General features: G+C 33.8%; 1 protein-coding gene across 2 annotated transcripts in view; it reads right to left on the bottom strand.

The window, feature by feature from the left end:
- Nucleotides 1–25,054, bottom strand: part of KLHL1 (kelch like family member 1) — a 243,290-nt gene that overhangs the window by 138,308 nt on the left and 79,928 nt on the right. For both annotated transcript variants that reach the window (XM_062576137.1, XM_062576148.1), the window contains 2 exons: nt 24,780–24,916; nt 10,927–11,123 (listed from right to left, as the gene is read on the bottom strand). In XM_062576137.1, the coding sequence (XP_062432121.1) occupies nt 10,927–11,123; nt 24,780–24,916 (334 nt within the window). The remainder of the gene's footprint in view (nt 1–10,926; nt 11,124–24,779; nt 24,917–25,054) is intronic.

Here is a 25,054-nt window from a genome sequence, read left to right as displayed (position 1 = left end):
TATTCCTGCGTGATTCTCTGACATCTGTCACTATTCTGTTGATGGGCACCATTGACAGAATGCTGTAAAGCCTCAGTTTCTAATACTGCTGAAAAAGTGTAACCTTTACCCTGTGCTGCTTTCTCTTTTCCAGCACTGAAAGCATCAAAAGAGCATCATTCTTTAATATCTCTTCTTTGATATCTAGCCCAATTGCATTGTCCGGGATTTTATCCTTGTCCCCTCCCACCACTTTTGTATTCCAATCAGGCTAGCTCCTCTGCTCCATGATCTGAGATGCCCACTGAAAGCACTAGTGGACCATCTTCCTTAAAAGACCTCTACTCAATCCTAAAATAGTGGGAACAGCAGATAGAAAATGCAGTTGCAGGTTATGTCTTGCTTTCTCAGTATCCGTGAACTGGAGCTTTTTTAATACAGACAACATTTTCAGAGAACTTAGCCCTCAACTTAAAATTTTCTATTAAGCACATAATGTTAATATTCTAGATTTTATTATATCTAGCAACTGTTGGATAGCCTTTTCTGAAAACAACAACAAAAAATTATCCCCAATATATGGATCCTCCAAACTTGTCAAATGTCCATGAACAAATGTTAGATATTTGATTTTATTGTAGTTTGCAGATGAAAAAAGCTTTGAACTTGCAGATCCAAAACTCACCTGTCTTGATTCTTGTCTTCACTTTTTCCCATAATTGCCAAGAAAATACCCTAAAATTAACTTTATTTAGAATGCTTTTAAATGTGATATTTGAAATTATGTATGTGCTGACTCAGATTCATGCTAACTGAATTTAGGCATTCACCAATGCTTTTAAGGTTAAGAGTCTGCTTCCACTGAGATACATCTATGGTCAGTAATTTATTTATGTCTACAGTTCAGTGAGATGAAGCAGGATTTATAAATTGCTATATTCTTCACTCTGGAGGCTGAGCTGTAATCTGCTGGCCTGACAGACAAACCATCACCAAACCCACTGAAGAAAGTAGGAAGATATCAGAGCATCCTTAATACGAAATGGTATTTTTATTAACACTGGAGCACAAGCATTAGCACAATGGGATGCTGCTGCTGCTGCTAACTATTCAGATTTTTAGAACTAGAACAAACTTTTAAAACAATAAAACCATTGGAACTGATGAGTTGTGCATGTAGTGTAAAAAGATCATTTAGATGAAAGTGCTACTTTTGATCCACTCCCTAGGAATAATTCAGTATTCTGCCATTCTAACCTTGTTTGTGTGGCAGCTAAGCAATAAGGTGAAGATTTCTGATGATAAGGAAGTCATCAGATTGTGATTAACGCACTATGGACTATTTACTTAACTATTTTCCAGCACATTTCACAGCATTTTACTGTCAGCAGTTGTCTCCTCCATTTCTTATTAATTATCCTGTTGTCCATATGCTAGTTCTTGAAATGTTTTTACTTTCCTCTTCTCCTACTGTGTGTTGATGGAGTGGTACTGTAATGTACCATGTCACAGCTGTATAAAAGAGAACTTATAAAACAGCAACACACTGTGTTAAGTGCTAGTTATTACTTTCAAACAAGCATCTTAAAAACATCAGAAGTGTGAAAAGTGATCTGTGAAAGATGAGCTGTTCTCATGGAAGAAAAGAGTAAAAAGGAAGTTGAAGAAAAAAAGGAAGGAAGCAAAAAAGAGTCAAGATAATATTATAATGTAATGAATTATAGAAAAGTAATGTCCCAGTAATGTTAAAAGGTAATAATATTGATTGAAACAACTAGTCTGAGCTTAGGTTTGAATATAAAGATCAAATTTTGCAGTTCAGTTGCAAGTAAGACTATCAAAAGCATTTTGGGACTGGTTACCATTTGCACTGATTTGGTCGTTTTCACTTTTGTGTATTGTTTCTATGACTTTAAGCTGATAAGATTCAGAAAATTCTAACCCTCAAAAATACATTTGCAAGAATGGCATAAGGGATAAGGGGATATAGTAGGTTCTTCCCCCCTCCCCCTTTTTTCATTTTTGCACAGCTATAACTGGCTATTGCATTATTTATTTTAATTACTCTGGTTTCTTTGGAGTATTTTCAACTTAATTTTACTTGGCCAGAGGATGCTAGGGATAAGAGAAAGTAACTTAAAACAGCTGGAGTGCCAAAATAGGAACTTTAACAATCAGAATTTAGGTAGGTAATTAAAGGGGATTGATTTCTGTAATTTGCATTCAATGCAGGCATAAGAAGCATTCAAAGTAAAGGAATAATTAAACTTTCTACTCTAAGTTAATGAATTAAAATTTAATTCCTTTGAAAGAAAAATATATAAATAATGTGAGGATAGGAAGCCATACTTCTCCATGTGCCATATGTCAAAATGTAACAGATGGATAGTATTTTTTCCAGGTATGCCCTAGCAGGTTTAAGGGAAGAATGCGATTACTAATTTAGAAACAGTCCCAGAGACACAATGATCAGCAAGATTTTGACAACATTTTATCATTTGTCCTCATAATGGTACAGGAATAGATAGTCTTCTAAATTGTATAGGTAAGGTGTACAACTATGTAAGTTGTATATAATATGTATAACCTTTTACAGTCCATGATTTTCTCTATATTGATTATTCCAAATTTGTGATTATAATCCACAAGGTACATAGCATACAGAAAAACATTTACAGTTTTCTCAATTTTGGTTGCAGATATAGATTAAAGATATTTTAAAAGAATCATGGCCTAATGCTATTGCTTTCTAAACAGTGCAGGTAAAATCCAGTCAGTTAAAAGAACGTAACTTGAGGTAACCTTCTAACAAGGCAGAACTCCAAAAATAAGTGCTTCAGTCAATGAGAGAGGCAGGAGCCTTTTCAGGCCTCAGATGGAAATCCTGAGATACCGTTTACCTAAACTTAATATTTTAAAACCCCTAAGATTAGGCAGACAGAATTTCTGGCTAAAGAAAATCTGACAATCCACTACAGGATTATATTTGCCAGAAGAAATTTTTTTTTCTTATATCTTTTCTTCGTATAGCTATACACACACACACACAACACATTTATATATATAGTCCTCTTTCAGGCCAAAAAACATTTTTACTGAATAAATATGTCCATATTAGTCATAGCTATATGGAATTCTATATTCTGATTTAATGACATTGTTTCTTTCTTTTTTGTTAATCCAGCATATCCTAAAATAATTTCTTACAGATTTTTACTGATATTGAACTTGAGTCAAAACCTCATCTTAACCTTAAACAAATGTTAAAACCCTAATTCACTTTTAAGTGTGTGCAATGTACACTAAAAAAATAATGCTTACTATACTATAGTAGCTGCAATGTTTTCACACAATTAAGCAATTAATTGTTCCTTGTAAGTAAAAACAAACAAAAATTAAACACACACACACATATATCCTGCTATGGACAGAAATGTCCTATTTTAAAAGTTATATTTTAAACTATTTCCCTCAAAACTATTTCTTTCTTTGCTCTAACTGTTAAGAACATAATATATTGTATTTTTTAGACAAATAAATGTTCAGTAGAAAGAGTAACCTTCCATTATTCGAGACAATCTTTCTCCACAGTTGCTAGAGTACTGTAAATTATCACAGTATTCTCTTAGATGATTGGATAATTTTTTTAAATATGGCTTTTGGGGAAAGAACAATAAAAAACAAAGTTAAAAAGTGAAAAAAAAGTTCTGTCACTGTCTAAAGTGCCTCAAGTTTTCTATGAGCATGATCCTAAGAATAAAACTCTTACAGATCATCCATTAAGTGTAGTATGCCATAAATTTTGAACACAGTCTCTATAGGTCTTCTTGCAGATTTGTGCTTGCTATTTACAGCGCCAGTACAATATTTTGTACAATACTACAGTTTAGAAATGTATGCCTGACAACACAAGATCACAGAATCCTTTAAGCTTTCAATATGTCATTGCTGACTTATTGCTATCATGATACCAATAACTTGTTGCTAATAAAAGTAACTGAAATGTTAGCTCTGATAATCCCATCTGCTGTACATTGCTTAAAAAAAAAAAAAAAAAAAAAAAAAAAAAAAAAAAAAATTCAGAACTTTTACTCCACGTTGCCCATGGATACAGCTCATATCTAAGACTATTAAAAATGTGCACATGCACATATATTTAATAGAATCATAGAACAAGATGAGAAGGTACCTCTGGAAGTCACCTAGTCCAACTTCCTGCCCAAAGTAGGTCTGACTAGATCAGGTGGCTCAGGGACTTTCAAAAAGTCAAGATCCAACAAACTCTGGCTTATTGTTGTTTGAATACTTGATTACCCTCATGGTTAAAATGTCTAATATATAATCAGAATTTCCTGTGTTCCAACTCATGTCTATTGCCACTCATCCTATCACTGTGCACCTCTGACAAGAGTCTGGGATGATCTTCTCTATATTCTCCAATCAGATAGCTTTAGACAGCAATAAAGTCTCCCTTAGCCCTCTCTTCTCCAGGCTGAACAAGCCCAACTCTCACAGCCTCTCCTCATACATCATGTGCTCCAGTCCCTTGAAGAGCTTGGGGGCCTTCACTGGGCTTTCTCCAGAACATAGATGTCTTACTGGTGAGCCCAAACTGAACACTATGCTCCAGACTTGTGTGGACTCGCAAGTGCCAAATGAAGGGAAGAACCACCTCATTTGACCTAGCAGCCACACTCTCACTAAAGCAGCTTGGGATGCTATTGGCCTTCTTTTTTTTTTCTGCTGGCTCATGTTTAACTTGCTGTCTACCAGAACCCCTATGTCCTTTTCTGCAGAGCTGCTTCCTAGGCAGTCAGTCCCCATCCTGAACTAGTGTACGGACGTATTTGTCCCTAAGCTGCAGGTCTTTGCATTTCCCTTTGTTCAGCTTCTTGAGTTTCTTGTCAGCCCATTTCTCCAGCCTGTTCAGGTCCCCCAGCCCTCAAGCTGAGGACAGAAAATCTATCTGGAATGAGGATAGCCTAGAACATCAGACAGACGTGGTCAAATGGGTATGTTATTACTCACTGAAGGAACAAACTTATGCATGCCTATGAAAGGAAGAATGCTGTTTATGGCATATAGTGTTATGTGCTAGTGACAGTGCTACAAAGGATCCAATACATACTTTACAATAATGCATTTCCCCCCCCCCAAAGCCACACACTATATTCTTAAATCATGGTACTATCATCAAAGGCTTTTGATGAATCCCATAACAGTGATCAAAACAAAGTATGATATGAAATTAATGAAGTTGTTATCTGGTCAGGGCTTAATTGGTCAGCTATTTTACATAGTAGAAATGCAAACGATGACTCTGTATGTAAATCATGTTAAACAGCACATGTAAAGAACTGCTAACATGCAGTAAGTAGCTATAACCATATTAATACTGAAATAAACCATAAATGTCTGAATGTACAGCAGCAACTCATTAACGACAGTCATCACCACATAAATAGTTTTCCAAAAACATTTTTCTTAATATGATTATAGAGTATTGTTACAGTATTTAAAATATTTTCCAGGATAAGCTGCTGTAAATAGAATTGGATAGTAAAGATTTTACAGATCATTTCTTCATCAACTCACTAATCCTTAACGAGATTTGAAGTTTTAGCTGTGAAATCCTGTGACTCATAATAAACATAACTAATACCATGAACTAATACTAAGTTATTCCCCATAAAGAAACATTATTTTTTTTAATAAGGTATAAACCTTTCCTAAGTTAAATGATTACTCCATTTGTAGTATTAACAGAATTCTCAGTAAGTTAAAGGGTCTTTACAGAGTCAGTACATGTCAGTTAGATTGCCTGTGTGCTTATAATTAAGTCTGAATAATGTTTTGCTGTGGTGGGACTAGTGAGTCACTGTGTGAAGTTCAAGACTGCAGCACAGAAAGACTAAACACCTAAACAACCTCAAGTTTTTTATATTTCTAACATTTTGATTGGGTTACAGAGGCATCAGTCACTTTATTCATATAAAGTCTTCTATTTACGGAATTTTTACTTACTGTCTTTCTCCTACTGAGTGTCTCAAAGTAATTCAAAGACTTTCCAGTTTATGCTTAGCAGTTAATTTGGAAGCTATTGAGATAAAATGTGAAACAAAGCTCTATCATCTTAATAGCCAAATTATACTTTAAGGATGCAAAATGATCACTGGGGACTTCAGCAAATTTTCCTGAAAGGTTGACAGATTAAACAGCTGCATTTATGAGATGTTTTCATTATTAATTTGAAATATTAGACTTTGGTCATATAGCATGATATCGGGCGGCAGAAACTGGTAGTGTAAGATGGAAAGTCATATGCTAAATTTTTAAACATTATCTCTATATCAAAGCACAGGCAGAATCCTCTTGAGGGATAAAACAATCATAATCAGTATCCACAACCTGATCAAGTAAGAGTAAAACTTCCCATGCTTCAAGACCAAACTGCAATTACTTATTTAAGGAACAATATGACTTTTCCTATCTCAATATTTATTAGTGTAGAAAAGCAGTTGTTAAAAGAAGGGCTAGAAGTATATCAGCCACACAGCTTAATAAATTAGCACGGTCTCTTACAAAATTAAAATAACATAGAAGGTCAAAGGACAACAAATTATAAAAGGTTTATATATTCTAAAAAAACATTGCATTCCAATAAGGTTACCATCACAAAGTCAGATTGGGCTTTATTTTATATAATAAAAAGATAGATAATTCTACATGCTATCATTCTAATTTAAAAAATAAAGTAGTAAGTTGCTAGCTTTAGTTAGTCCCCTTCCGTACCTCTGAAATCCTTGAAAACTAAAAGAATAAAGAACAGTCATTAAAAATGTTTGTTTGAAGAAAGTATTGGCTTTAGTTCATTTGTATTTTCCATTTTGTTGCTATTGTTTATTTAAAAAGACATTAGACATGTTTTTCACTTTAGTATCATTTTTTTCTGATAATAAATTAGGAAAATGAATTTCTCAGACATATGGCTTAGCAGATTGAAAGCTTGAAGAAAGTGATGAGCTAATTAAAAATCAAGATTGTCATTAAGAAGTAGAGAAGTCTTAAACCAAAAGAGACGTGGATATTTGGATAATGGTAATTTAAATTAGCAGATTCATTAAAAAAAGAGGGGGGGTAATGCAGTTTCATATACTAGAAACAAAACAATCCACTACAACTCTGATAAGCCTAAAACAAGAAAACAATGAGACATTGCATTTTTGCTCTTTTTTCTTACTTCAAATGTTTATTTTAAAGTATTGCTATCCAACACTCATTCATACAAAAATTAGAGAATGCAAACACTCCAACTTTCATTGTTCACTAACTTTTTCAGGAATTCTACTTTCTTCTCTCCAATTACCCTTGTGATTTTTTATTTGTAAATTATATTTTCTGAAGATTTTTCAAATGTTCTCTGGTTTTCCTTCACTGCTTTTCAAACCCTTCATAATTCCCTCACTGCCTGCCTCTGCCATACATACACTTGGTTTTCTTAACACTTGGTGCTTAATTTTACATTTCAAAAGAATATTCTGAAATTTGACACTAAAAACTCACTAAATACAAGGGATATTATGTCTCTGCTTATGAAAGGGAATATATATTTATATATTTAATAAGTTTTACTTCTTTTAGAAGCAATGGATTTTTTTTTTCATGCACAGCAATGACTTTTTACAATTTGAAAATCCTAGTCACATTTGAATTAAGTCTGGAAGTACTTATGTCAACTACAAAAATAAATATTTGTTTTCCTGACTTCTCCAGATTTCATGATCGAGGGGAATTGAACTTGTCTTTCGTTTCAAAAACATATTGAAAATAATATACCTCCTCAGTTCTGCAGGATCCTTAAACCCTAGTGGTGTGCTCATTAGCAGCTCTTCCTTCTTCAGTAGAAAGAAATTTCCAAGATAGAATAAATTACTCTTCTTGCCCTCTTGACATATTATGTGAAAGCACAAAGCAAGCTGATATTGCTCTTTTATGAACACAGTAAAACTCATATTTTGAACTTATAAAATATCAAGTCTGTCACTTATTAGAAATTCCAAGGTAAGATGAGTGCTTTTGAAAAATGGATATGAAAGCATTTGTGGAGATTCAGTGAAGCAGACTATTTTCATGGAAATATATTGATTTTCATTAAAATGCCATTGTGAAGACAACTGGGATAAAGACTGAATTTCTACCCAAAAGTAATTGGTGGAAGGAAGCTTTAAGACATTTGCCAGGTATGATGCAGTCACAGGGAGTTATCCTAGGTTCTGTAAATGAGTGCCCCAACCAAGGATCATGGAGAATTTTTTTTGTTTGCTTTGTTTTTTTGAGGTATCAATTAATATTTAATTTTACCTGTGTAATTAACTAAGAAGTAAAATTATTCCAAATAGATATAACTTGACTCATATCTCAAAACTACTACACATTTTATAGCATTTGTCATGTCTATAAATCTATTTTTGCAAATTCTTTGGAAAGCTTTTTCCTGCTCCCTAATCTCGTAGCCAGTGTAAAATTTATTGTTACTTTTATCTTAAAAAAATCATGATTCAGCACTATTATTTCTGATCAGCTGTAATTTTAACTTGATTTTATGACAATTTTGTAGTTCATATGAGAAATTATTTAAGTGAATATTTAAGAAAAATGGCTAGGGAAAATTCATGTGTATCACAGTTCAAATTTTCAGGAAGAAAAATGATCTTTTTCATAAAAAGCAGACACAATCACAATTTAAAGTTGAATTAACTAATTCATTATTCTGCCTTTATATCAGAAACTTTTAAAACCAGTGCTTATTTTATATCAATTTCAAAGAATGTTAAACTTTCTCAAGCAAACTATCACACAAAATACCAAAGTAAAAAGACTACCATTACTTCCCATTTACAACAAAGTCATTTTACAATGATAACTTGTAAGAGGAATCACAGAGCCAAAACTTAAGTTGCATCACTTCCAATTCTTAAAGAAAGCACCTGGAAAAGCTTTAAAGAAAGAGCCTTGAAGAAGTACGAGAATTTTTTAAAATATGATTTCCACATCCTTCTTTTAATGGGACCTTCCATCAGATCCTCTGGGTAAGACAAAAGGGGGGGGGGGGGAAGAGTTTGTACACAAATCTGCTCTTTGCCTGTACCTTAGGTTTGTTCTCAGCACAGTCCATACAGTTCCTCTGGACTCTGCTGGAAAAAAATACCACTTTTTTTTTTTTTTATCTTGCAGATTGTGCATCTGCTTCTTGCTTCCTCAGTAAACTTCTACCCTTTCTTCATGCCACAGGGTCTCAGCAGCTGTCCCTGTCACCTCCACCCTGACCCGAGTTACCTATCCTGCTGACTTACCCCAATGTGAGAACATGAAGCCTACAAAAATATCATGAATTATGAAGCTAGATTTTAGGATTATGTTTTCACTGGATTGGAAGTTTAAGCATATCCAGAAAAAAATGTTATAATTGCAAAATGAAATAGATATGATTGGTTGTCATTCTTGAGAAGATAAGCATGACTATCATGCATGCTTGCAAACGTAATTGTAGTTACATCAGAATACAGTCTGCAATTAAAGAAAAGCAGCTTATTAATTATGATTGACTTTTAATTTATCCTTCTCATTACTCATTATATGGCCTTCCCCTCAAAAAAAAAAAAAAAAATCAAAATAATATGCCAATCTAATGAAGAAAAGAAATTAATAAACAGGTTGATTTTACTCTTATATATATTATATCCTGTTCACTATTTAATGTAGTACTGATACTTTAATGCTATATTTAAGGTGCAGAGACTAAGGTTTTCTGGTAGCTCCACTTTAGTTACCAGTTTGAGTTTGAGTTAGCAACAGTAAGCAATCTTGCATCATTAGTAGAGAAAAATTAACAATTAATCTCATTCTAAGACATATCAGATGAATCCTTCTCTGACAGCTTATTTCTCTCAATTGATAATACAGGAATGTTAAATTGACTTTCTTCATCTCAGAAGACTAGCTTTTACTTCTTGAAAATCAGGGAAAACTAAAACCAGCCAAAGACCTTGCTCCATGAGTGTGAAAAGAATACAAATACTTCAGCTGCAATGGCAAGTAAAACACAATTAAATCTAAGAATTACAATATGATTTCAGTTATGCAAAAGAATAATTGTGTACTTTAAAAATAAAATAAGGCCGTAACTGCTAGGCAGGTCAAGCAGATTCATTGAAACATGCTATATTACTTCACTAATTATTTCAGTCTAGACCATAAGGGACTATTATTTCTCTAAAATGATATGTGATCTATTTTTTATGTAAGCTTAATTTCATGACTCAGATGTTTTCAATTTTGTCAAACTATGCAGAATTAAATGGTTACAGATATGATTTAGTTTCTGAATAAGTAACATTTTTGCTTCATTGATTCTGATTAATTTTTAATATTAATGTCATACTAGCTCTGCCAGGTATAATTGGAGAAATTTAAAATATTGTCAGATAAAATTCCTCATGTCTTCAACTTTCTCTCTTACTCTACTCAACAGATGAATTGAAGGAGGGATAATGGTTGAAAAAAAATAGATTCCCTTGATATTTTATCGCAGAACAATGAATTACAAAGCTTCTCTAAAGCCAAACAAAAAGCAGTGATTAAAATGTAGTACTAAGGCCTTACAAATACTTTTTACTATTATCACCTGTATATGAACCTGCATCTAATTAAGTCATATACTGTTCTAACTCAACAGCTAGTGCATTCATCATACTAAGTGAATTCTCACAACCTCACTGAAGTTCAGAGGTATTATCACTCCAATGGCCTCAAAGGGGCTGCTGGTAAAATGAAGTACAAGAGTAATAGCAGAAGGATTTCCAGCTCAAAAGTAGCAAGATATCTGTGATTTAGAGAAAAAATAGAGGATTCACAAGTCATAATTTCAATATTCTAAAACTGCCTTACCATGGTGTAGTTATGAGCCACCTTCATAAGCTCTGTGCATCCTTGTGCATCAGCAAATGCTCGTATTCCCAAACAGTTGGATGGGTGCAAAAGCTTCATTAAAAAATGGCAGCAAACTTCTACTACTTGTGGAAGCTGGAGGAGGCAGGCAGCTGCCAGAAGATTTTCAATGGTGTCTTCTTTCAACTCCAGACAGCCTAAAGAACAGATTAATACACACAGAAAGGTGTTTATTTGATATTTACAAAACATGTAGTATCAAAAGAAATTTTATAAATAATGATAGCTCTATATAAATAATTCTATGGGGGAAAAAAAAAGCAAAGAGAAAGATGATTAGTCTCTGAGTGGACACCTCAGTGTCATGAATTTCAAAGTATTAGTAACATATGTTTTGAAAGCACTATGAATTCAGACATATGAGGGATATGAGAGAAACTGAAATGTGTTGAGGAATGAGACTTGAGAACATCAGTTTTGTCTTTACAGTGAGACTAACATCCTTACAAGCATCTGGAGATCAACTAGTTTGTGATTTTTCTTCACAATGAAATTGTGTGAGGAAAACCATTATCTTCTGTGGTACAGAGCAAAACTCATAGGCATGTTACCTTCTACAAAGACCCAAAACACTGACATAGTATCACTAAAACTATAACTATTTTCCGATAGTTGACTTCGGGATGAATTTCACTTAAATAAAACATAACAAACCTCTCATATAATTCTTCAAAGAGGATATATAGAACTATATTTATCTTCCATTAATTAATACTTATACTTAATTTTACAGTTTTACAGTACATTATCCTTACTTTGGAGACTAATGCACTTTATAAATAAATAAAAGATAAAATCAAATTAAAAAGAAAACTTTTAGTGAGGAGTGTTGCTCCTTGTCATCATTCCCCATCTCCCAAAAAAGTAATTTTTTTATTCATTTTTTTTTATTTCATTTTTTTTAAGTCATCAATAACTTAAGGAGATCATAAATTAGAGATCATAAGGATGGCAGGGAGGACAGGAAAAAAAGAGTAGGAAATGAAAATGTACAAGTATAATATAAATTGTAAGAAAATAATATTCTGATTTTATTTTACTGTGCTTGGAAAAATAATTTCAAAATATAAGAGGATTAAGTGCATGTTGATCTTTCTGTCCAAAGTTATGTAGTTCAGCTGTTAGAAAAACTCATGCTTTTCCCCATACAAATTCTGTGTTCGCTGTCATATAAAGAGAAATCTACAGATCTTAATAGTTCCATCACATGACATTGAGTAGTTCTAAAATCCTCTACTTTACAACAAAATGACATTGGAAAGAAAAGCTGCTTTTTATTGCCATACCAAAACACAAAACCAAAATACAAAACCATAACACTAAAAGCAATATCTGAGCTTTTATCCTTCTTTCCTTTTGTTTTTATCAGGCAATTTTAGTATAAGGTGAAAACTAGGAAGTTAAACTTTAGCAGGTTTAGCTAAAATACACCCACTGACTGACAAGTGTATGAAAAAATATGAAATAGGAAAGTCAACATTGGATTAACAACACAAAACTAAAACATTTGAACTATCATTCCAAACACAAATAGCTGTTTCCTACAAAGGAAAACACTTTCAATTAACCTCATATTTGTTGGAGGACCATTCTAGGGCAAAGAACATCTCACAGGAGACATTAAGGAAGTATTTAGCAGCTTTCCCAAGCTGTTCACAAAATTTTCTTAACAAAATGCCAATTCCCTGAAGTTGAAACATTTGCTTACATTATATGCATCAAACATACAGAAATGAGTTTTGGCTTTTTTAGACAGAAAAGGAATTTAGAACTTGATGTTTCATAATCCAAAGGAGGGAACTACAAACTAACTATATTACAGAATAACTGTTCCTCAGGAAAAAGACAAAAGGTCTATCTTTTACTCCAGTGTGAAGTAAATTACAAAAGCTATCATGAAATGGAATAGTTTTTGCAGACAAAGCCACTAATTATAACCATCATGTTTAGATAGCCTATCACACACATATAATCAATGTAGTCAATACAGTCAAAGATTTACACTAGAACATTAGTATTGTTTCTGTTTACATATAATTCAATCTTTATTAAAAAAAACTAGGCATTTTTATTATCACTTAATATATTATTTATATTTCAAATTAAAGATTGAGGATTAGTGTTTGTTGTAACAATTACTTCAGAACAACAGTTCTGTATATCTCACACTTCAGTACTCTGTAAACTACATCATTACTGGTATTCCTTGACTAGGTGGCTTCAATACAAAAGAGCTACCATTGAACCTAATAATATTAAATCAGGATTCTCATGCTAGTGTATTTGCATATGCAGGTGTCTGTAGCACTTTAAGGCAAAAATTTCTGAGAAGAGCAGTTTACACAGATCTGTTTTGTAGACAACATATTTTGCAAAGGTTAGAGGATCAGATCAAGACACAACACAATTTCAGTGCTTATTTTCTGCATATTTTTATGCATCTATTAATGTCACATTGGTTTCCCTTTATGTCATTTTGACATTTACTTATCATTTCTGCCCACCACACATTTATGCACTATGGTCAGAATGTACCATCAGCAGTTGACCATCGTTTGAATTGTATATCTTACAATGGCACTCCTGGACTTGCTGAAAGATTGCAGTTAATCACTGGCCCAACACACTACTCATTAAATAGAATATAGATCCACTCGTGTTGTGCGAAAGCTATCAAAGGATAGCCTTTTCAGGTTAAAACCTTTCTTCCTAGTACCAAAAGGAAGAAAAATCAAAATGTGCAAAACAGCTGTGAAAAGTAGATTGACTGAGAAATGTGCTGATGGAAACAAAATTAGAAAGCCAGTGTTTCAAATCTCTTTTTCTCATACACTAGTTTTCTATCAATAAAGAGGTCAGAGAAGCCTCTGGCCTTTGAAGCTGGTCAAGACAACAATCTTCTGAGAATGAGAGAAGAATTGAAAGAATCCTTGCCCTTTTATGAAGAAAGGTAATAGTGTCCCAGCTCAGCTTTTTATCACCAAATGTAGCCTTAGGAAAAGAACCTAACGGCAACAGCTGAAGATACTTCGATCTATTTACATTAAAATTGAAGATATTTTCTGTTAGCTACAGAGAAAGCAGTATTACATGGATTAAAATTACTATAAGAGAATGAAAATGATTATCTATTTTATAAATTATGTATTTTCTTATATAACCAATAAGACCATTCTGAAGGAAGTCCTTTGGATCTTTATAGAAGTATGTGAAAAAATTCCTGCCTTACAGATTACACTATGAAACTATGAAACATACACTGGCTTTTGGGATACCTGGGGATATGAATACACTGTAGCTTGACTTATTTTTAACTGAATTCATAAACACCAACTTGCTGTTCAATATATGTAGGATAAAAACCAGAAAATTACATTCACCTAGAGCTAGAAAGAAGTTTATTGCTCTTCTTTCTTTAAGTGCTATTTTATCCTGTCTTTTTCTCTCTCTCTCTTTTTTTTTTTCCCTCCCTCCTATAAACATCATAGAAAGTAAGATATGGTTCTCCAAGATCCTGGTTTTACAAAGCATTAACTTCAATGGCAAGTAAGATCATTTAAATGCTTTTAAAATCTTACTTATTTTCATTTTTGAACATCAAGATGTCTTCACCAGTTTGGCCACAAGTACTATATCGACTTTTATAGAATGGTGCTATTGATATTATTATGTCTCTGGGTCTCTACGATATAAAGTGTTAGGAAAAAAATGTTAAAATGCTCAGTATGTATGTGAACTCTTCAGGCAATTTCATACTGAAAATTAGAAGATCCAGACATCTAATTAAAAATGTTTAAGAGGCTGTCCAAAAGGATAGTAATACTTAGTTACCGCTTCCTCAAATCACTCCTCCTTCAAATTTTTATGCAATAAAGAACTTGCACAATACTCTAGCCTAAGCAAAACAAATTAACCAAAGCTTAAAATCTCATTTTGTGTTACATTAATTAGCATGAAAAAAAGATAAAAAAATAATCAAAATAACTAATGGATTCTAATTGTTATTCCAAAGTATAGCTCTATTTGTGACAAATTTTTTGTGCATTGCTTATGCAGAAATTAAAATGCCTGTCTTTAGGATGTATCCCTATAATGAATACATAAATTTTATTACATTATTATGAGATTTGAAGCACAAACAGTATATAAAGTTCCCTGGTCTCTTTATTCTTTTGCTAATTCTCCTTCCGAGCTAAAGGGGCACACTTCTTTATTTATCTTTTACTTATATGCTTTAATCTTTTATGTAACCCACACTTTTACAATTAATTTCATATTTTAGGAATCATTGTATCTTTGAATGTCTTCACAAGAAATCAATAAGAGCAGTGCTTGAGTCATGAGAGTCTCAGCCTCCCACAGCCAGTGACCAATAGGTAGGAGTATGAGTATGGGGAACCACTCAGTTTTCCTTGATCACTTGCTCTGTGCATGAGCAACAAATATAGATGTGTAATCAGTAACACACAGTCATACTATTTTACCACATGTGCTCAGTAAGATCTTCCTCTCTTCTGGTAAATAATTACTCTGCACACTCATCCATTCGTACCCAAACCCTTCAACATCCTTAAGATGTGAAGGAAGGGTGTACCTGTGAAGTGATGGGAAGTGTTGAAGAATTAGGGAAAAAAAAAGGTTAAATTATTTTTAACCAAGTATTTTTCTTTTAATTTTCCCATTCGATGTGTCTTGATTAGTTATGTTGCAAATTCAAAGAGTTTTCTTTCCATAAGCTGACTATAACATGGGGTTGTAGTAACACAGCTTTTCTATTATGTGTCCATTTTCAAAATAAGACAGTAAATAGTATCCAGATACTATTTATTTGGATTGGGAAGAATAGAGGAATTGCTTATAATTATAATTCTGGCTTCACTGAAAGAAGAAACTGTGGGTGTTTTTTTTTTTTTTTTTTTTTTGAAACTAGAGGCTCAAGAGGCTTATGAAGAAAAGGTGCTATGCTTTATTTTGCCATAAAAGCTTCTTTTTCATACTCCTTATCACTAAATTTACCAAACCTTAGGTATCTGCCAGCTCTATCTATATCCGAGCTCATCATCTTAGGTTTTTTTTTTCCTAGTCCATGAAGGGAAATAGGAGGTTTTAGAGCAGTATTCATCTGCTGTGTTTTAGTTACTACATTAGGACTCTTAGGAATCACCCCCTAAGAGTGATTATTTCTTGCTATTTACTCTATATGGAGAACCTTCACTCTGCTTGTTGAGACACTGTTTATGTTTATATTTGGTGACATGAATTCAATCCATCTGCTCTCAAACACACAGTATTGTAATCAAGTATGTTTGGATATCAGGTAATGCAATGTCTGGAAATGCTTTAAAGTCTGTAACACCCTTTTGGGTGCAATTTTGATTATCATCATCTCTGTTATTGTCAAGTCCTGGCAACGATCTCATATATAGTAAGCCGCTTTTATGATATCCGTGAAGTGCAGCCAATGAAGAATGAATTAAAAAAGATTTTCTCTGTCGCAGAACATACTTTAGCCTCGAGCTGTTTTCTGAAGCGAATGTTAAGGTTTTGATTTTGACCAGTGCCTTAAAAGATAAACTGCCTAAGCCTACCTGGTTTAGGGACTCCTTATGGTATTATCTCCCACACTTTTCATAAAGGTGAAGTTATTTTCAGAAGGGAAAAAAAAGAACAATAGACAGAGGCTACACAGCCAACCCAACAGCCTACACAGAGGCTTCTTGAGATCAAGCTCTCCTCCTTTCTCTACTAACTCTGTGGCAGACCACGGTCATCAGCTGCAAGCAAGGAAGGCAGGCACTCTGCTTTACATGGAGTTCATTATTGCCCGAGTAATTTGTGCTTATTTCTTACAGTCTTGCATTAGCAAAAAATTCTGAGTAGCAAATTAAAAAAAAAATCAGCAAAAATTCAGCAAGTTTTTTTTGTTTAGTTTTTGTTTTTATAGAAGATATCCAAATAAGCAAATAGATATTACCCCTTACATTAATAGCTTCCCACACAGATAGTACAATTTAATTTTGAGGGGAAAAATAGGAAGCTTTCAATCTTTTTAGTATCAGACTAATCATTTTTACATGATTGTCAATCCAAATCCAAAACAAACACAAATGAGCCAACAAAGCAAGCATGTATAACCCACAGATGTGCCGACTTGACAGTGCTGATGAATCATTTGAATTTTTGGCAGCCATTTTGGCATCAGCCATTCTTCTATAAAAGAACTGTTAACCTATATCGCTTAACTAAGAAAATCTCTCTTCCCCCCCCCCCCCCCCCCCCCGTGGAAAAAAAATCCTGTCCTGTATGTACAACTCACTCTTTCATCATCTTCAACTCTAAACTGAATTGAGTCACCTGATCAGAACAGATGATTTTCTGCTCTTATCAGATCTCTTTTTTAACCCTGATGGGTAAAATTCACCTCTTGAGAATGGCAGTTTATTTTAATCCCTCATTTTTCACACACAAGAATTGAAATGATCTAATTATTTTTATTTTGCATTTCTATGAAATAGTCTTTCCAAAATAAAAATATTTTAAATCAGGAAAGCATTCAACATAAATATGTCATTTTGGCCTACGATTTCATACTTGATTACATTGCCAGCTATGACACCAGTTTTTGAGCTTCTCACTACCAGACATGACTTGAAAATTACGGAAATTCATCATTTCAAATCCTCATTTCTATATGAACTTTATATTACGGAAATATTATGTGTAAGACCACTTCTTTCATAAACTATTCTGTAGTGGTAAAAATATATAGTTTGATAAAAATGATGTTGTACCTATCACAGGAATATGAGAATTATGATAAATAAAACATCTTCATCCTTTAAAAAAAAAATAAAGTAACATTTAAATCCTCATATTACTAAGTCTTTGGGTAAGCTGCCTAAACTGGCCTGATCACAGGTTCTTTGCAGCGTACTGCCAAAGTCCAGTCTTTTTCAACGGTGCAGAAAATTACAACATTGCAGAGTGATAAGCAAATCCTATTAACAAATTTAAATTCCCCCCAAGTGGAAACCTAGCAAATGTCTCCCTAAAGATTGGAGAAGCATCATTAGCTAAAACATACCATGATATATGGTAGTACCTTTCCATCTCTTGATCTGGGAAAAAAAAAGCTTCTGTTGTATAAGTGAAATATCCAGACTGTGTAGTTTTTTTAAAGAAAATGTTTCTGCTTGCTTAGAAATATCAGCTTTTTAGAGACAGACATTAAACTGCTATTTTTGTACTTACAAAACAACTGTCATTCATGTGTCACCTTAGGAGTGTGAACTTTGTCATATATGCCTATAAGAAATATATATAAATAACAGGAGTATAAACAAAAATTTTCAGTTAGTGAGTCTAATCTTCCTAAAATCTCCTTATAAACAAGGAATATGTTACTGCTGTGGAACACATCTACAGACTTTTTTTTCCTATTGTCCATAAAAAAAATAAAGTAAGCTATGAATTTACTAAAGATTACTTTAAGATTATTGACTAAAGATTACTAGTTTGTATCTGTATATATAATCAATGCATTAATAATTACTTCATCAATAATTCAACCATTAGGGAGTCATTATATTTTGAAATCTTATGCTTACTTTTATATGTAAAGATGGGAGTTCAGAGTCACAGGTTTAAAACAAAGAAAAATCCCAAGACAAAAGGTACCTTGAAAATGCAGAATATAAAAAAGATTAACTAAATTTCCAACAGCACAAATCTTTTCCTCACGCAATAAATAGAGTGGGAGATGACAAAAATTATTCCTCAAAACTGATTTCAGATATAAAGTCTTAGTCAATTATTTTTACAATCAATAGAGGCTCTTTTAGAGGGATATGGAGAATAGTATCTATGCTATTAAATAACATAATTCCTAAGTTTGCTTCCAGACTGTAGACCCTGGTCACCACGCTGCATATATACAAATTCACTGAAAGAATTTACCTTTGAAAATAATAATAATAAAACACTCTAACACACCTTTTCCAAGAAAATAATAATAAAAAAAGCAGATATAGTTCAGAACATTTCATTCTGAGGATCACTTCCTATAGGTGTTATTATCAAGACTACACCATCTTGGACTTCTAGAACTATCCCATATGACCAGTCTCGCACAAGTACTTCCACTACAATCAAGAGCACACACTGCACATCCTTAATGGTACTGTATATCAAAAAAAAAAATCCTATATCTCATTGAGATATAACCTTTCAATTACACTGAACACAGTCAAGTCTTGTGCTCTGTAAAAAAAGCAAAAATGTCTCAAGGACAAATGGTTTCAGCTTGTAGATATGAATACAGCAGGATTTTATTCTACATATGTCTGAAGCTGGATCAAAAGCAGGAATACTCACCTCTGCCAGAATAAGCTTCTCAGCTTCTCAGGCTAAGGTTTGGCAGCTTGTGCTATGCTAATGTACTGTAGCACTGAGCAGTTCAAGTTCACGTTGAAAGAATAAAAGGTTTACATACATGGAGGCATCAGTTGCCAGCAGAAGATTTTTGCTCACCATAGGGACTAATAAAACCTGGATTCCTTTGCTGGAAGAAGTGACTGTGCTAGGATTCTGCTCTGCAGGTAGGTTTCAGCACAGCCACCATGTGATATGCACCATTAGGGAAAAGAAAGGGAATAGAAATACATTTTAGGATCCAGGAACAGGAGCAGAGCAGCACATGAAAGGTAAGGACCTCTTTCATTAGCTGTCATTGTGATTTTTGCAAAATTTCTGCTTTCTTTTGGAACCATGGGTTCACAGCTAGTTGGCTGAGCTCAGCAGAGTGGATATGGTCATACATCTTCACTGCAGGAACTGCAGACAAAAGCACATTAAAGAGAGAGCCCATGGTGAAGGCAAACGTGAATGGCATTCCACTCAAAGAAACTATTCCAGCTGTGCCATATCAACATGCAGTGCTGGTTTATCCCCTCTTTGGTACTGAAACACTTTGAACACAGCAAGGCACTGCTTGCAAAACAACAGTCTTCTCACAACGTGCTTGCTCAATCTATCTGTTCTCCTCCTTTAGCTGCTTCCCTGAGTCTGCCTGGAATTATTCTGACTTCTCAGCAGTAGCAGATTGTGCCACACAGTCATTAACTACCTCGCCATAACATAGTCATCTCGATTACTCTGAATACTCCAAAATTGATAGGTATCCAGTATGGAACTCTCCTCCACACAGTTCTCAAGAACTGCTTCAAAAGAAGAGCTGACTGGTTAATACACGGTTGAAAAACTTGACCCTGTGATGGAGCATCCTGGGTAGAACAAGCAACAGTAACAAGTAACTTTACTGTGTAACTCCATAGCAAGGACTTAATTTTTCAATTACAGGAATGGAAAACCTCTACTCCAGCTGGACCCAGGACTTTAAGACTAGGAATTGCTCAGAAGAAATCAAGTAGGCAGTCAGTCTCTGTAGCTGGTTAAGGTAAATGGAGACTATAAAAATCTTGTCCACAAACTTGAGTTCAGTAAAGTCTGCAGGTTGTTTTAGGATCAGAAAGACATTCAGTGTAGGATGGTATTTGGTTCTTAAGCAGGCAGCTACCCCAAGACGTAGGAGGATGATAGTTTAGTCCTACAGATATATGGGAAGACACTTGGGAAGACTGTACACGTGGGAAGTATAGCTGGTAATTCCATCCAGAAATACTCATTGGCAGTGCACTAATGCTGAATGATAGTCACATCCAAACTGCTGGCTGAAGAATGATCCTGTGGCTGTGAATATCCTGGGCTGTGTGAAGGATAGTTTAGAAGACTGCAGTTTGGCACAGATCAAAACTATGCTAACAATCATTTATTAATACATACAGAATGGAGTTTCAATGATCAAAAAAAAAAAAAAAATCACACCAAAACCAAACCAAACCAAAACACCCCCCAAATCCAATAAACCCCCCAAATCTCCCTGGAAGTGTTTAATTTATGAGGCTTCTGTTCTGAAGAAACCAAAAGGTCCTTGTCATTAAAGGCATTTTCAGAATCACAGAATCACAGAATGGTTGAGGCTAGAAGGGACCTCTGGAGATCATCTAATCCAACCTGCCTGCTCAAGCAGGGTCACCTACAGCACATTGCACAGGGTTGCATCCAGGCAGGTTTTGATATCTCCAGAGAAGGAGACTCCACATCCTTTCTGGACAACCTGTTCCAGTGCTCTGTCACCCTCACAGTAAAGAAGTCCTCAAGAAGTCCTCTGTGACCTATTGAAGAGGATGGAGAGTGGACTGGCAACAACATCCACCAGCTTCCTCAGTACTCATGAGTGCCTCATGGGCATCAGGGCCCATGGATTTGTGGATGTCACGCTTGTCTAAAAGATCTCTAACCTGATCCTCCTTGACCAAGGGAAAGTCTTCCTTTCTCCAGACTTTCTCTCTCCTCTCCAGGCCCTGGGATTCTTGAGGGCTGCCGTTAGCAGTAAAGACTGAAGCAAGGAAGGCATTCAGTAACTCTGCCTTCTCTGTATCCTTTTTCTTTCTTACTGTATCACTTTGGTCTACATTACACGTTTTACTAGATATAACACTGACAGAGAGGACATTTGGCAGACCTTTAATCAAATAATCCAAAGATTAAAATTAAATTAAGAATCATGTAGTAGGGCTTAATGCTCTTCATATACGAGCTACGGTCTTTTTTTATATATAGATAATCATAAACAAATCAAAGATTTTTTTTTCCTATTAATTGTGGGGTTTTTTTTTGTTTTGGGTTTTTTTTCAGCTTCATTATGGTACGGTATGTATGAAAACACCCAGCTATTCTTCTGACCACTGCTGGAAACACACACTTATTAGATAGTCTGACATAGGCTGGCCAGAACTTCAGAGTTCAGTAGCAACTTCAAAGAAAGGTTGCTAGAGTCACCAGCAGCAACCTGAAGCTCAGACTCCAGCTCAACTCCCATTTAAAATATGTAAGTATAATTGAAAATAATGAAAATAAATCAAGTTTTAAGATGAAGAAAGAATCATTATGTAAGAAAAAATGAGTTAAAGAAACAGTCTTCTGTATTACTGCTTATCTTGAACTCTAACAAGATTAATGAATACATATTCATGTATCCCAAGGCACTAGGCTCTCAAACTTATATTTTCTACAATCCATCCTCTTGCTGCCTGAGAAATGAAACATACATCTTGTATAACCATTGCACATAAATGTTGGCCTCAGAGTTCCTCAGTGGACTCACATAAAACATTCAGCAGACAAGCAAAAGAGGAAACTTGATTTTGTTTTAAATTATAGTTCTGTTAAATCAGAAACTATATGTACTTGCTTCATTTCAATGAGCCAAACATAGTAAAGAGAAAGCAGATGTATGTATTGAACTTACTTATTTTCTGCTTGTCAAATACATCCTCCACTGTAAAATTCATTAATGTTTAAACTTTCTTTAAAACAAAAAGTGAAAAAAATGTAATTTAGCAACATGACAAGCACATGGTTTTGAAAAAAAAAATCTATAATAAAACTGGAGGGGTTCATAACTCGAGACAAATACCAACTGTAACGTTAAATTTTCCTTTTTATTTATGCTAGATAGTTAATTCTGAGGCAGTCAGAACACTACTTAGAGGCAATTGTCTTCGAAAGGGAGACAGGAAAGCTATGGGTAAGTAAAATAACAAATAAATTCTTATAGTAGAAGTTGCATTATATGAAAATGAGTGAAGTTATATGAGACATTAAATGAAAGCATGAGCATACGGAAACTGTAGGGATTGCACTTAGGGAGTTATTATATATAAACAATTATTAGATAGCGAATTTACCCAGACCAAAGGAAGCCTTGTATTTCAAAAAATTTAACTCACTACCGCAGTGTGCTGTTGAGGCAAAATTATAAACGGTTTCCAAAAAGTTAGGCAAATTTGCATTTGACCAATGATGAGGTAGATTAAGTTATTTTCCATAAAGATGGAAGCTAGGAAGGTATTCCAGCAGAAATATCACTATGTGTATCACGCTACTAAACATCTACTATCAAATATTATTTGTGGAAAGTCTCTGAGATAATGAATTTATGATCAAGCCCAGTATAGAGGATCTTATGCCACAGTTATTAAATGCATTTAGAAATGGAGAAAAAAAGAGGGACATATTTATTACAATATAATTTTGTTGGTTTGAAAAAAATGGATTTATCAATTTCAATGAATTAGAAGAAATGGCACTGAACAGCAGTTCCAGAAATTCTATCCAGAAAACCTTATCCTTTCAGAAACCTATGAATAGAATGCACACATAAAAGCTATTATGACTGTTAACAGAGGTTAATAGGAAAATTTCAAGACATCCAAAGCAGTGTATTTAGTAACTAAATTAATATTGTTCCTGTTTTTACTGAAGGATATAGCAGAAAATAACAACTTCCTTTTTGCATAAATATGCCTATGTTTCATCTCTTGTGTACAAAACCTCACCTTTGCTAAACTCTAGCTTTGATACTTTGCCATAGTATTCAGTTTTATTGCTTAAACTAAAGGGTTTAGTCTGACAACAGACTGAGAGAACTGCAGTTAATATAACACGGATTTTGTTGTTTTTTTTTTCCTGTTCTTTTCTTTTAAATCATACCTAAAATCATTTGAAATGTAATATTGTTAACTTCTAGGTTTTTGAAAACAACCTCATGATCAGCTGTGTTTTACTGAAATGTTCAGTTGTCCTCAGAAGAAAAGTTTTTCTCAAACACAAGCAACTATATGTGAAATTAAAGGTTTTGGAAGCAAATCACTGACATAAATATGACTAGTTCCTTGGGCAAACTGTAGAAATTAAAAAAATAAAACCAATTAACATTTTCTATATGAGATGAAATACCTTATATAGGCAACCCACAAAAATTACCTTAATACATATAGATATACTCACAATACACGAGACCACTTGAAAAGTCAAAAATTCACAAACCATTGATGATCTCTTTTGTCCTATTCTAAAGAGCTAAAAGTTCAAGTATACTACATTCTTCTACCAAATATCAAATTTCAAGAAAAAAAGTCAAATATGAAATTATAAAGTTCAGAAAAACTGTCAAGATTAGCTGTCCCTTGCCATTTATATTTGTATGATACATATGCAAGAGGAAACAAATTCCAATCACAAATAAATCTTACAATTAGCATCCTATCTTTTAATTATTGTATAACTTTAGTACTCTTTTGTATTAGTGCATTGCAGATAGATTTGTGCATGTTTGATTAAGAAAGATAAAAATGAATTTATTATGCATTAAAATGCAATAACTATGCAGAAGCAAGTTCTGAGTTATTAACTCTGAATTATGAATTATTCGGGAATTTACATTACATAGCATAGTACCAGCTTATGATAGGAAATGAAAGTGACAATACTCAGCTCGTATCAAAATAACATTTTTAAATATTTATGCAATTATTTAAACTGAAATTTGACTCGGACATTAATATAGTGCCACTCATGCAAAAATACAACTGTTCCTTCAGTGATCTCATATGATCCAAATCTGTCACATTAGGAGGCCCCCTGCTTCAAGCAGTGCAAAACCAAGAAAAATATATGATTTTCTAGACTGTTCTCCTATACTTACTAAGCCAGATACAGCAATTTGGAGATTACAGTCCAAATTCAGCCTCAGAAGTGGTAAATGGGTGTTTTGAATGATTGAGATTAAAATAACATATGTTTAGAATAGAAATATAATTCAGCAATACGTAGTAAAGAAAACTATCAACATCTTTTTCTTTCTAGGAAGTATAACGTGTGCATTGCAATACCTGTATATGCAAACTGAACAAGATCCCACAGGGCATTGGGGTCTATGCCTTCCATTTTGATCTCTTCTTGCTTGGCTTCACAAACATCACTCGTAAACATGGCAGCAAAGTAGTCAGAGACAGAACTGAGGACAAGTCTGCAAAAAGGTTAGAAACTGGTATCACTGAAATTGCTCTGTGTATTAGATATTTCATGTTTCCTCCCAAAAAAAAAAAACAGCTGTAATCCTGTAATCTTAAAAATGTATACTAATTGCAAATTAGGAGAAGTGATA

The sequence above is a fragment of the Rhea pennata genome, chromosome 1 (genome assembly GCF_028389875.1).
Source record: "Rhea pennata isolate bPtePen1 chromosome 1, bPtePen1.pri, whole genome shotgun sequence".
In the NCBI taxonomy this organism is placed as follows: Eukaryota; Metazoa; Chordata; class Aves; order Rheiformes; family Rheidae; genus Rhea; species Rhea pennata.
Note: the sequence above shows the minus strand (reverse complement) of the source record. Positions and strands in the feature narration are given on the sequence as shown.